This window comes from Solanum lycopersicum, chromosome 12 (genome assembly GCF_036512215.1).
Source record: "Solanum lycopersicum chromosome 12, SLM_r2.1".
Taxonomy (NCBI): Eukaryota; Viridiplantae; Streptophyta; class Magnoliopsida; order Solanales; family Solanaceae; genus Solanum; species Solanum lycopersicum.
This window is the reverse complement of record NC_090811.1, coordinates 7,063,332-7,078,739: the sequence shown is the minus strand read 5'-3', so window position 1 is coordinate 7,078,739 and position 15,408 is coordinate 7,063,332. Positions and strand designations below refer to the sequence as shown.

The 15,408-nt window shown below is 33.9% G+C and overlaps 1 protein-coding gene across 1 annotated transcript; it reads left to right on the top strand.

The window, feature by feature from the left end:
• Positions 1-11,996: 11,996 nt before the first annotated feature.
• Positions 11,997-12,656, top strand: LOC101249893 (agamous-like MADS-box protein AGL36). The gene has a single exon (XM_004252093.3). The coding sequence runs from the start codon at positions 11,997-11,999 to the stop codon at positions 12,654-12,656; it is 660 nt and encodes a 219-aa protein (XP_004252141.1).
• Positions 12,657-15,408: the final 2,752 nt, after the last annotated feature.

Here is a 15,408-nt window from a genome sequence, read left to right as displayed (position 1 = left end):
CATCCGTTTATTGAGTCTGAAACCCCTAAAAATTCACCCAAAAAAATTTGACTAAGTGTCGAACGACGGAAGAACCTATTGTTCGTAGGTCAGACTACCGTCCGTAGTTTGTGTCCGCCGATCAACACCCTATTTACCCACTCTCTGACATGAACCACGATTGACCAGCACGGACCGTTGTTCGATTTACGGTCTGTACGTTGAAATTAGCAGACAGTTAGGGGGAAATACAGTTGGGTCAACTTCAAATGATCATAAATCTTAGCACAAAATGAATTAGGTATCTCATGACCTACCAAATGATAGATAATTGAATTAGCTTTACATAGTCTACAACTTTATAAAATCAGACCTTCTAGTAAAAGGTTATGCCCGTTTTAGTAAAGGCATGTCAAATAGAGCAAAACAACAGACTGTCGATTGAACGACGGCTCGTCAGTCCAGGTCGTCATTTGGTCCGACAACAATTAACTCAGGGGTCTTTGGGTCTTTCTCCACTTCATTTAAACCCTAAGATACGTCGTTTTGACTTTAAATCATAAAATTTTAGTCAGTTTAAGCCTAGAAACATAACTAAAACTTACCTAAGTCAAATCATTAATTAAAAACTTAGAAAATTAGAAGCAAGAGTGGAGAAAAAGGTCAAGAACCCTAGTTCAAGAACACAGCAAGGTTCCAAATGTTCCAGCCTCGAAATCTAAATATTTCTCCGTGAATTTTATCACCGGTTATGTGGGATTTCACTAGTGGGTTCCTTTCACCCATTGGGTCCCTAGTTTTCAGTTAGATTTTTGATTTTCATATCATGATTAGACCTAGGGTTTCCAGAACTTCAACATAACTTCATGAATTAATTAGTTATATGTTTCAAATCAGATTCTCATGTTATTATTCAATTTATCGCATGAATTTCAAAACCCTAGCTATGTATTTTTTTAGTTCTTGAATTACACATGCTAGGTTAGATATTTTAGTTACTTCAGATATACATGTCTCAATTATAAAAGCATAATTACCAGATTAATTGTTGCATTCTCAGTTTGCGTATTCAGTTTTGAGCTATCCAACATTTACATAAACTCATAATCAGTTAATTACATAATTCATTGAGAATATCATTAATACCGAGTGGTACTAGGGTTCAGCGTACCCACTTAGTCCCAGAACTACTAGCCAAGTAGGTTGTAAGTCCCCTCTGTGGGCATTAGTTTAGTGATCACACCAGCATGCCTTTATACCTATGGTAGGGTATATTGGGTCCTCTCGATGGGTGTATATATTGGACTCCATATTTAGTTCATGTGGTTTTATTATAGATTATTAGTAGCTCCCACAATTCGGTCAGACTTTAATGCATTGACCATATTATTAGTTCAGTTATCATTCAGTCTCAGCATGTTATAAATTTGGTCATTGCATCCAGTTAGCTCAGAATTCTAAATATATCATGTTCAGATTATTATACTTATTTTTATGTTTGTTCAATTATGTTTTATTTCAGCGTTACTCTATCCTACATGCTAAGTACCTTCAAGTAATGACGCATACGTGAACTACATCTTCTCGTAAATTAGATTCAGGTTCTCAGCATCCAGATCACGCTTAGATCGATTCTCGATCTGCAGTTCAGCAGATTCAGTGGTGAGTCCTCATTCTATGAAGACAATAGTCATGAGTTCATTTCAGTCTCTTAGTCATTTAGTTTCAATTTTTTCTAGACTTAGCTGGGGCTTCTCCCAGCATTTTAAGTCAGTTAGAAGCTTATCTCATACATAGCTAGTTTTAGCTTAGCATTGAGTTAATATTTCTTTTGTATTAAACTCATTATTTTTCAAATATTTAGTTATAGAATATGGGTATTCCCCATCTTTTCAGTTTAAATTATGATTTACTTCCGCATTCAGTTTATTATCTTTAGTATGCTCATGATCATGCCAGCAGGGTTAGCTTGGGATCACTTATGGTCCTAGGTTCTGTATCCGCATCTCGGCGGTAGCTCGGGGCGTGACACATTCTATCCTCATTCATGTGTAGGTTACAAGACTTTCAAGTAATAGGCTTCTTCTCAAGTACTTCTCATCACATTCTTCATTACTAGGTAAATCTAGTCATAATTCATCTTTAAGGTTCAATTCAAAGATAACAAGTCCAATGAATCCTATTTAATAAAGTCTAGTATAATTCATATCTAGATGATCCTAACTATGATAAATTAGTATTCAAGATAATTTAATTAAGAAGATTAACTTAGAAACTTCAATCTTGCCTTTAATGGCCTAAGACCACCATGATCACCTTCATCATAAAAGCTAATAATTCATCAATAAAACCACATTAAAACATCATACAATCATTATATAAACATGATTGAATGTTATCCACTAGATTGGGATCACAAACAAGCCTTACCCACAATGCAATCATAACCTTAACTAGAGTAGGGTATCTTGGATTCACAATTGAGGAAAACTATGGGGGCTTCATGGATGGAAGAATCCATGGATGAAGGATCTTCACATAATTGTAATCAAATCCTTAATCTAAGCTTGAAACTTTGGTGAAATTCGTCCTAGAGGCTACCTCCTTCTTCAATGGTGATCTTGAGAGAGGTTTTAGAAGGGAAAGGTTTTGTTTTGGAGTATGAAGTCTAAATAGTTATTTAATTGATTAAATATACTTGAGAAACTTAAAAACACTAAAAATAACTATCCATGACTTAATTGAAACATGGGGTGAATTTCCCCATTCACCCATCACTTGACCGAGATCACTGCAGAATTACAGGTCCCAAACAACGGCCCCATCCACGGACGTGAATGGGTTGACGGGGTTGTACTGCATGTCATGGTTTGTGAATGAGGCCCCTAATTTGGGGCTCGGCTCCCACGACTAAGTGTGGAGCCACACCTCTTTTTGACGAGGCGTCAACTAGTCTACCGGCTGTCATTTGGGGTCGTAAATTAGATTGCTTTGGCAGCTTCATGGACAACGTTTGGGTCCTTCTCAAGGACCCTTGTGGTGGTCCTTGGGGAGTCGTACCCGGATAGTTTGACCCTAAACATGACCATCTATATACTAGGATACCCTCTTATAATTTTTATTCTCAAACTACACACCAAAACACATGAAATATGCTAAGGCACACTACGGGGTGAATCCGGATATGAAATGGTCTAATAGTTATGAAGAAAAATGTTTTCCTAGAAAATGTTTTCCTAGAAAACAAGTAGATATTTGACTTATTTTCTCACGTTTGGCTGATGAGTAGAAAATATTTTTCTGGAAAAATATTTTGGTGTTTGGTTTTTGAATAAATTTTTTTTTAAAAAAATGTCTCTTATTTTTTACACCAGAGTAGAAAATAATTTTTTAAGTTCGAAATATTTTTTAAACTTGAGGGGGTGGGTGAGGGCTGATAGGGGGGGCTAGTTTTTTTTTTTTTGGGAGGGGGGGGGTCGAGGGTAGGGGTGAAAAAATGAAATTTTGAAGTTCAAAATATTTTTTAAAAGCAAATTTAAATTTTTCTGCTTTTTGTTTTAGGGGGTGAGGGGTCCGAGGGTAGGGGTGAAAAAATATTTTTTCTTAAACAAACTTAAATTATTTTATTTGGGATGGGGGGTGGTAGGGGGTTAGTAGAGGCGGGGGGTCGAGAGTAGGGGTGAAAAACTGAAATTTTGAAGTTGAAAAATATTTTTTTCTTAAACAAACTTAAATTATTTTATTTGGGATGGGGGTGGTAGGGGGGTTAGTTAGGAGGGGGGGGGGGAAGTCGAGGGTAGGGGTGAAAAACTGAAATTTTGAAGTTGAAAATATTTATTAAAAAATAAACTGAATTATTTTAGGTGTAGGGGGGGCTGGTAGGGTTGCGATCGGGGCTAGTAGAGTGGGGGGGATGGTGGGGGTGGGTTGGAAGCTGGTAAGGGGGAGATTGGAAAAAAGTTTTGGAAAATGTTTTTCCTTAAGTTTTAAAGAAAAGTCATTTTCCTTAAATGAGGAAAATGAGTTGATTTGGAAAATATTTGACCCAACCAAACACATCTTTAATTTTAAAGAACAGAAAAATAAAGATTTTGAAGTCAGAGTCAGAATTTTTTAAAAATCTAATTTTATGGCTTTAAAGATTATGAAGGATAAACTTTTGTTTTTGATTTGTTTGGACAAATGATATCCGATTGGCCTATGACTGAATCCTTTTAATGAATAAATTAAGAATAAAATCTTAAATATGACATATAATGTTAAAGGAAAAGAAATTTACCTTGAAATCAACTGTAGTATTGAAAAATTCGCTACAAGCTACGCTCAAAATGGTGTCTTTAAATCCTTCATTCACTTAGAAATCAAAGGGACAAGATACATAAAACACTCACGATCACCGTTCTTGCAGAATTTTGTCACGAGGTGTGATATTACAAAAATGGAGGGGAAAATTTTACTCTAGCTCCGTCGAAGTGATCATGAGCCTTCAACGGCAAGTAAATGTTGTAGGAGTGACATTATATAAAAATGATCATTAGTGGCAATTAAGAATTAATTGCCACTAAATATATATTTTTAGCTGCAATTGGAACTCCTTGTATACGTTCCTAAAACTGTTGCGACATTAGTTCTAATGACACTTAATTAATGCTGGTAAAGATTTTAGTGCTCTTTATTAGTGTCTATATTTATTGCCGCTAAAAGTTATTTTTGTTGTAGTGTGATCAGGCTCAACTAAGTGGGAACAGTATTAGATCAGCAACCTTTGTTGGTGTGGCGGCTCTCTGTAGGAGTCTATGAGCAGAACTACCAAAGCAAGTCAAGCTCCGCAGGAGCAGCTGCATAAGGAGTTTTCACATTTTTATAAGTCCTCGACTTGTCATTTAAGATTTATTTAGAGTTCCGCGGACACAAACGAATATGCTACTCCATGAGAAATTACATTTTGGCCTCAACATAATCAACAAAACAATCAATGTAGGCTGTCAAGAGGAAATGTTGATCGAAGCTAACATAACAACTAAAACCACTTAAAATAAGCAAACAATCAAGCTTCCCGAAACCAAACCAACAGTCACAAGACACAAACAAGAGTAACTACTAGACCAAACTAAGTATTTGAGAGCTAATGACGCTGATAAAAGTGTCATCCGTTTCACTAAGAATTTTGATCGAACATAACCCTTTTAACGCAAAAATCTACAAATGGGAAAAAAACATATAAAAGAAACTCTCCCTAAAACCTCAAGAAGAGAGCCACGCACCTCAATAAAACATAAATACCTTATAGAAGCTAGGAGGAGGGGGAAATAGTAAACAAAATTTAAAAAAATCAATGGATCGTAAGGGTCATTAAAACATCCACTATTCAAAAGAACTTAAATCTTTTAATTTAGAGAAAAAAAGTACACCAAGGTTAAAAAAGGCAAGGATATTTTGTATGTATATCAAGATTGTCTTACCAAGTAGCCTCCCTCGTGGAATGATTCCTCCACTAAATCTCAAAATACAGAATTTCTTTAGACCTCAACCTCTTAGATTGCTTGTCTAGAATATCCACAGGCCCATCCTCAAAAATCAAGGTCTCATTATGCCGAACCAAATTCCACTTAAGCATGTGAGACTTATTTAAACATATTGTCCCAGCATAGATACATAAAAGATAAGATCAATAACCCAAAAGGCTGGAGGTAAGCCTAACTCTTAATAAGCCACCTTCATAACAAACTGCAAAAATGTCAAAAGGTTTGATGAATCTAGGGTCGATCTCTCCCTTTAAATCAAATCTCATTATGCCCTTCTTGATTGACACCAACATAAACACTGATATCTTACCTAAACTCTAACGCGCTGACTCTCTAATTGACATAACTCTTATGCCTACTCTAAGAAGTACGAGCCTTTCCTGAATCAGCCAAACTTTATCCATTAGTCATAACCTAAGGGCCTAATTTCAAAAGCATTAAACTAGCACATCAAAGACTGAATTCCTACTATATAATGCCTCAAATAGAGCCATTTGAATACTTCAACATTAGTTATTATTATTTGGAAACTCTACCAAAGCAAAAACTAGTCCCACATACCTCAAAAGTAAATTACACAAGCCCAAACCATGTTTTCCACAACCTAAATAGTCCTTTTTGGACTGGTTGTCTATCTGTGGATTAAATGTTGTGCTAAGATCAACCCAGGTACCAATTCTCTCTGAGTCAACCTCCAAATATATATGATAGGAATTAAGTGCCATGATCATAAATAATAGACATTGACACCCCTTGCAAATTTATGCAATCTCATTAATGCAACCTCTCAACTCTCAGAAGAGTATAAAGTCTAAACTGGTAGAAAGTGAGAAGACCTGGTCAACCTATCAATGATGATCCAAATAACATCAAATTTACAAAAACTTTATGGAAATCCTACCATGAAATCCATATCTATCCACTCCCACCTTCACTCGAGATTGGATAGCCTTTGAGTCAAATGACCTAACCTCAAGTGCTCTGACAATTCAAGTACTTATACATACACTTTTCAATATCTCGGACTACTACTTCTACTTTTTTTCTTTCTCCTTCTCCTTCCCCTTTCCCGTCTCTTTCTCCTCCTCGTTCTTCTTATTCATCTTCTCCTTCTCTTCTCTTTCTGCTCTTTCTCCTCCCTTCACACTTCTTCTTCTCCAACCTCTTCTCCTTATACTTTTGCTCCTTTTTCTCCTTCTACTTTTTCTACTTCTCCTCCTTCTTTTTCTGCTTCTCCTTTTCCTCCTCCTCCTTCTTCTCCTCCTCCTCCTCCTCTTTCTTGTTTGTCTCTACCACCTACTCCACATGCAACCATAAAAAATCATTATGAATAAACATTAATAAATATGAAGATAATAAAACAACTCATCACACCAGCCAACTAAGTACACATGTTATTGTATATACATAACTCTTGTTTAATTTTTTATGCATTGCCTACGCATATCAAACCCCCTGGATTTCATTTATCTGAGGTTATGTATATAAAAATTTATGTTGAGATACCTAACATTTGGAGAAAATCTATCTTCTTATACATTGTTTACCTATTTATTTATTGTTTTATTTTTAAAAATACTATTATTTTAAAAAATAGTGTGAATGACTAAGTTTCGAAAAATCAATTAATCTTATTATTTAAGAAAAAACAACTTTCCAAATTACGGAGTCGCCACTTGATTTTTGATAAAATCAAGAAAAAATTTCAAAAGATCTAAAAATAGATTAAAAAATCAATTGAAAAGATTCGAAGTTCAATGTACATCCTGAGAAGGTATTAGGCCCTCAGGATGCCCGCTAACTCGCGGTTGACCGACGATTTGACTAAATGACTTTTAAAATAAAATTTTTAACTAAGTAAAGAGAAAATTCGTTTTAATATTTTTTATTTCATTTTTTACTTCTAAAGGAAAATATTTAGAGGGAATTAATTTAAGGAAAACTAGATGGTGATAAAAGAAAATAAAACAAAATAAGTAAATAAAATAGTAAAATTTAAAATAATGAAAAATGCCTGTCATTTAGGAGATTATTAAAATTCTACCAAAATATTAATTAATTCAAACAAATAAATAATAGAGAGAAAAATATTTGAATTTGGGCTAGATTGCCCAAATTCATTCATTTGGGCTTTGGACCACTTGTCCTAAACTAATTCTTATAATTGGGACATCTTTAATAATTTAAAATCCTGCAGAAAGAAATGGTCTTTGGGCCTGTTAATAAAAACGGTTGAAGGGCCCTGGCCCGATTTCCTGAAAAAAGAGACATAAAGTATACAAACGATGTATACTGTTGTATACCATGTATATTCAATCCATTTTTGGACTTTTTGAGCCCTGCATTTGTTCGAATACACGTTTCTCGCTATTCACCCTGTATTTCCCACATTTTTTCCACGTATTTGTACCTGTATCATTTTTTAACCTGTTTAACCATGGAATATCGTTGCCCCAAAATATATACTAATGCATACAGGCTGTACCCTATGTCCGCATTCATTGCCTGGTCCTGTATTTTAATTAAAATCAACGTCCCTGTACGTTAACCTGCCATTCATATTTTTTACACCTATTTAAGGTATAACGTCTCTGTACATCAGCGTATACAGTCTGTATATCAGTCTGTTTTTCAACTTTCGAAAGTTGAAAGTTCCCTTTTAGCAGCATATCTTCACTGCTACAAACCCAGATTTCAAATTTGGATCCAACAGTACACCTTCAACCTGTATATCAGTATATAACTATGTATAAAATATGTATATTTCTGTATACATCTTCTTCAAATCCCTGCAAAATAATTTCCAGCCACTTTTTCAGGTTCTGATGAACCTGTAACTAATTTCCAACACTGCATTTCTGCTGTTTCGACCTGTACATCTGTTTTCAAAGGAACTACGACTCGAGGAGAATGTTTTGAGCCTTTATGGCTCAAGGAAGAAGTGCAAGAGATGGCAATAAAGTCCATGGGGACTCGAAAGTGATTTCACATGCAATCGAACAAACAAAAGAGAATTAGCACCTTGAATGATAAACTAATAGCAAGTGTCTTGAGCAAAATGGAGATAAAAGAAGAACTACTTAGATATACGAATCAGAAGGAGGAAAATAAATGATTTAAAACAATTTGGAATAAAACTAAGAGTAGAATAATCTCACACCAAATAAGGAGAAAGTCAGTAGCATGCAGTGCATAGACACATACTAATGAATTTATCGAAGGCATAAAAGTACCCTATGTTGACTAGCAAATACATACAGTAGATAGGCCAACTTCTGTTAGTCAAATGCTCTACCATTTGGCAAGACATATCGACACTAAATGCAGAAATGCTAGTTTCAAGCCCACACGTCAACATAAATACACATATGGAATGCAAAAAGGGAGATATATAAAGGGAATGCATGCTCATTTATGATGTGTACTCACTGCTCTTAATCGACTTCAATAGCTTAATATAGACAAACATTCAAAAGCAAGATAACAAAAACAATCTAATATTTTTTTAAGTCACAAGCAGAGCAATACCAGCCTATGGACATTTTACAATGAGGTTGAAAGGGAAAAGCGAAGCCGGAACAAAGATAACAACTAAACACAACAAGTTACATGACGATGCTTCAAATCGACACATTTCGACCATAGAAACATATAACAAACCTAAGAGGGAGAGACAACAACTGAAACCTCACAAATGGACGAAGTAAACTTCCATTAATCTTCACCACAACATCCTCAAGACAAGCAAATAGAGACTATCTGACAAACAATACGAGAACTCATTTCGAACTTCCATATTCAAGCTAAACACAATATGATCGAAGCAAAGAAACTGCATACGAGCAGTTCCAAATGGGACTTAACAAAGTTGAAGCATATCTGTCATAAGCAACAGCGAGTTAGTTACACTATTCGAAGCAAATCGACAACCAAACAATCTTTTGAAGAAGAGTATAAAAATCGAAACGAATAAAGCCAAAACAGTGACGAAACAGAGGAACCAACATCATTCATTGTATCGTATTCAACACCGAAACAAAATGTAAGTAAAAGGAAACATTACCTTCTTCCTAGCAGCGAACCGGAGACTAAACGAGCTAGACAAGGATGAGCTTCCACACCGAAGACAAACACGAACAACGGCTAAGACGTTTCAATGGAACATCACAGTTCGAGCACACTATAATGAAAGATGGACAATATCTTTCAAATTTTTTCTATTCTCTCTATTTTATCTATACCTATTGAGTTCTTGAAAAACTTTCTAGGAAAACTGAAGCCTCTTTCTTCAACAACAAAAAAACGAAAAAAAAAACAACCCCCCCAAAACCCAAAAAAACCCCAAAAACAGTGGGGAAATGGCAATATATATAGCCATTTCTTAAGGGTGGAGAGCGGGGGGAAAACGGAAGAAGGTTTGGGGTAAAATCGCAATTTCGTGTCCCAATTTGAAATCCCAAAACCTAAAGGAATAAGGTTTGAAATGGAATGGTACGAATTTGTCTTATTCTCCAACGGCAAGATGAGCATAGCCATCCGATTTGAGGGAAAGGACAAGAGGGGAGAGGAGATTTCGACACCTAGGCGTACTCTTCGTACGAGAGAAAGGCGAGAGGGGAAGGTCGCGATGTACGTTGGAGGGAAGGAAGGGCTATTACTTTTTTTTTCTGGGAGCTCTGTGCGTGGCTGCTGAGTTTTGAAGAGGAAGCAGGAAAATTGGGTCGGGTTAAAGGAAAAATGGGCTGGGAAGAGAGGTGAAAAAGCAAGAATTGGGTCGGGTAGAAAAGGGTTGGGCCTGGGAAGAGTTGGGCTGAAATGGGCAGGGACAAGAAGAAATAAAAATGGGCCTGGAAGGGAATGAGGTGGGCTGGAATTGGGAATTAAAGGGAATTTGCGAGAATGACCCAAAATGTATTAAATTGGAAATTTAAGATGGGTTAAATTTAATAAATAGTCAAATTGAGTTAAGAGGATAAATTTGGCTAAAACTTAAATAAAACGAATTTGTATTAATTAACCAACGAGCTTCTTTATTTTAGTAATATAATTATTTTAATTGTAAAATAGTGATTCAAAATATAACCATAATTTAAACTAAATTATTTAAATAGAATACTTACTAAAATTTAAAATATTTTTGAGAAATAATCGTAAAATATACCAACTATATACATAATCATGTAAAAATATATATGCTATCTAAAAACTATAAGAAAGTGACAAAGTATCCAAAAATAACGCAAAATTCATATATTATTTTATTTTTTTCACAAAATTTATAAAACTAATTATTTTAAACCGTTTGAAAAATTTAAGAAACTGGAGAACTAATTTATACCGATGAGGGTCAAAATTGGGTATCAACATTTACGACTTCAGATGGTCTTATATTTTGAAGTATATGTATTTAGTTCGGTGCTCTTGAACTACTAGTAACACTAAATTTTGGGTGTATTTTCTACCTTCACACTTATATTATATCTATGTCTTTGAGTTATTAGACTTGATTTTGCTAATGTTATTAGTTTTGTATGGGGAAAATGCACAAGTACCCCTCAACCTATGCCTGAAATATCAAGGACACACTTATATTATACTTAGGTCCTATTACCCCCCCCCCCCCCCAACTTATTTTATAATTAATTTTCTACCCCTTTTTCGGCCTACGTGGCACTAGCTTGAAAGAAAAAGCCAACCAGCGTTGGGCCCACAAGATAGTGCCACATAGGCAAAAAGGCCTAGATAAGTTCAGGGGGGTAATAGGACCTTAGTATAGTATAAGTGTGTCTCTGAGATTTCGGGCATAGGTTGAGGGGGTACTTGTGCATTATCCCTTTTGTATGATTGTTTTATATTAATTTCAGTGGAGGTTGGCTTACCTACCAATTGGATAGTAGAAGTGCCATCATGCCTTAGATTTTGACTCATCAAACTTCTTATTTGTGAAAAAAATCTTCGTTACTAGATTCGATTTCATATCTAAAAACTTACTTCAATCGATATATTATTGTCAATCTTTAACGAAAAAAATATTATAATTAATTAGAAGTATTCATATATTTTCCTATGTCATACTTGACGTAAACTTATCATAAATTGTTTTATCTATCGAAATATTGAAATATGATGCAATTTTTTTCTAAAATATGTTAACGTCTTTTATAAAATATATTTTCTATAAATATTCTACCAAATATGCCCATGTAAAAAGTAAGTTATTGTGTTTTCCATCTCCAAAAATAATCATGAAATATGACCTGTCAAATTTCATTTGAATATTAACAATTTCATCTTTTTAAGGAAAAATAATAATTTCCTAAAAATCATATTATAGTAATCAAATTATTTAAAATTTGGAACCTAAATTATGAAAGTTCTTCATTTGACTAGATTGACAATTTTTGTTTCACAACTATAAAAGTCACACATCTCTTCAAATTTTATATATTCTACTCCAAAAGAAAGTATTTTTTTTTAATTTGAGTATCAAATATGGCTACAAAAAGGCTCAGAGACAGTAGGAATTACAGTGAAAATGTGAGAAATTCCATCTTAGATAGAAGAGAAATAAGTTTGTTCAAGAAGGCAGAAGAGCTTTCTATTTTGTGTGACGTAGAAGCTGCCATAATTATTTTTAGGCCAGGAAAAATTCAACCCATTGCTTGGAAATCCGCAAGTCTGGCTCAGGATGTCTTGACAAGGTATTTAAGTTTTCTTGAGTTCAAAAGGCTCGATAAGTTGGTCACACATGAAGACTATCTTCAAAAGTTAGTTGATAAGAAAGAAGAACAAATTACCAAATTACAGAAAATGAATGAGGCAAAGGAAATGGAAATCCTATTCAATCAATTAGTGGAGGGAAAAAGTATTGATGAACTTGATGTTAGAGAAATGAAAGGTTTGTTAAAGGTGTTTGCTGCAAAAATGGCTAAACTAGATGAAAGAAAGAAAGAACTTAACCATGCTCCAAATCCTCCATCCAACAAAGAAAATATAACCTTATCAGCAAGTCCAATGGAAGAGTCATTCAATGACCCCTGGTTTATTCAGTCTATAGCTACATTAGGGGATGGAAGTGGTATAGAGTCTACACCAAAAGAAGGCAATGGCGTCAATGTTGAATATGATGGACATTCAAAGGACCTCGATTGATAATGTAATCATTATAATGTTCTATCATTTTTTCTTTGTGTCCGTTTTCATCGAGTGTGTCTTAATTTGTTGCATTTTTCATTTCATTTCATGTTATTGTAGTTTTTGTTTCAATCGTTTATGAATTTATTGTTCGATTAATAAGTTCTTTTTTAATCAAAATTTTGGACTAAGTTGAATCTTTGTTTTAGCCGTACATATTTTATTTCTCTTAAGTTTAGCAATCTCTGTTATTTGATACAAAAGATACTTCATGTGTGTTAATATTTAGGAATCTCTACCGTATATATTGTATCATATTCAAATTCATCAAAGAAAAGCATCAAATTGTATAAACTTCTCCAAAATCACAAGTTTCGTATATAATATATAATCATAGCATACCTGATGAATAATGAATTTATAATTTGTATATCTTATTTTACAATGTATAAGTATTTATCATCCCATAATTATTCTAGATTCTTACAATTTTTCTTAGCCTTTGGAATAAATGAATTAATTGTATTTTAGATTATTTTTTTGTGGGGAAGGAATGGTGATTGAAAAAAGATAAGGATTGACAGTGACGCGATATGAAGGGGCATGGATTTCCATGAAGGATTCTTCAATTTTGAGTGATATTTATGTTTAAAGTCAATTGTTATAATGGATAAAAGACTTAGGGAATTATTTGTAGATCGAATTAAAGGGCATTTTTAGGCTAATGTTATTTTATGGTTAAACCTAGTAATCTTTGTTGTGTCAATCAACCATTTGTGTTATTAATAGTAATAGACAATCACTACAAAAAATGCTCAATTCACGGGGGTTATTTTGTCAATTCATGCCGATTTAGGGATTTCACTAATTAAAATGTGGCTGTTTCTAAAACTGCTACAATTATTCTTGTCACGAGCATATTTGCAGTGATTTTAATAAACCTTGACGACGCTCCCTTCAAATTGACTTTTAAATTTGTGGAGGTGTTTTAGTATAAGTTTGTGACATCTTAAACCTTCATAATATGATTTTAATATTTTAAATATTAAATTTGTGTGGATTTCAAATATTCATGATATGTGATTAAAATTTATTATATAATTTGATTTATGGAGTCTTACAAAATTATTATTATTATTATTATTATTATTATAAATGTGAAATTTTATTTTCATCAAGCCTTCAAAATAATGAATAATTTTACTAGATAACACATTTAAAGAAAATCAAATTACATTAAACAAATTTGTAATAATAAGCTTCAAAAATTCAAATTATGTCAAATAAAAATAACACAAATTTTGTATAATAACTTCAACATTCAATTTTAAATCCACATCAAAAAAAAATTGATAGCTCCCGTTTGTTTGGTGATTTAAGTTATTGTCATCCAATTTTTTTATTCAAAGTAAACAAAGCTCTACCTCTTCATCAGGCTGAAACAATAGAAATATCATACATACATACATACATACATACATATATATATATATATATATATATATATATATATATATATAAAAAAAAAAAAAGTGGAAAGCTCTAAATTGAAAAGTTGAATTATCATTTTACCCTACACTAAATAAAATTATTATAAAAATATTATTAATTAAATATTCTATCATTAATGAAAAAAATTGTTATATTCAACACTACTCAATAATGTACACATACATTGCATACTTAAAGTTTTATAACAATCAATTAAGTATTTGGTTATACAAAGAGGTGGATAAATTACTTTGCAATTGTCATTTATTTCAACATTTCAATACTTCAGGATACTTTTCATCTTACTAAACTAATTCAATGTTTGGTAGGTCTTTTCATGTCACGACCCAAATCCGGGCCGCGACTGGCAGCCACACTTACCCTCCTATGTGAGCGAACCAACCAATCTAAACCTTAACATTTCAATATAATATCAACATAAAGTAATGCGGAAGACTTAAACTCATTAATAAAATCAATAACTATTATTATCCCCAAAATCTGGAAGTCATCACCACAAGAACATCTACGATCAAATGACTAAACTAAGAGTATTCTAAAAGCTAAAAATACATAAGAAGCTAGTCCATGCCGGAAGTTCAAGGCATCAAGACTTGAAGAAGAAGATCCAGTCCAAGCTAGAAGCATTAGCTCACCCTGAATTTCCGATGTAGTAAGACTGGCTTGAATTACTGTTGAGTCGAAAACGACGGCACGTTTGCTGCACTTCACAAATAAACAAGAAGAAAACAATAAAAGTAGGGGTCAGTACAAAAGACGGGTACTGAGTAGATATCATCGGCCAACTCAAAATAGAAAATAGTATATATTAAGCAATATCATAAAATCAACTAATATCTTTAGCATGCAGCATTTACAGTTACCATAACCCTTGGTTACAACACCAAGCACATCAATGAGGACTCACGCCTCCTCATCATACTCATTTGGGAATTAGGTTCATTAGATTTGAATATATTATCATCTTTCAAGACTCATTATTTTTATTCCCCTCGTGTCGGTACGTGACACTCCGCCCCTCAATATACTATCCTGGTGTCGGAACGTGACACCCGATCCATCCTGGTACCGAAACGTGGCACCCGATCCATATACTATCCTGGTGTCGGAACGTGACACTCCGATCCTCATATACTATCCGGGTACCGGAACGTGGCACCCGATCCTTATACTATCCTGGTGTCGAAACGTGACACTCCGATCCTCCTATACTATCCTGGTAGCGGAACGTGGCACCCGATCCATATTCTATCCTGGT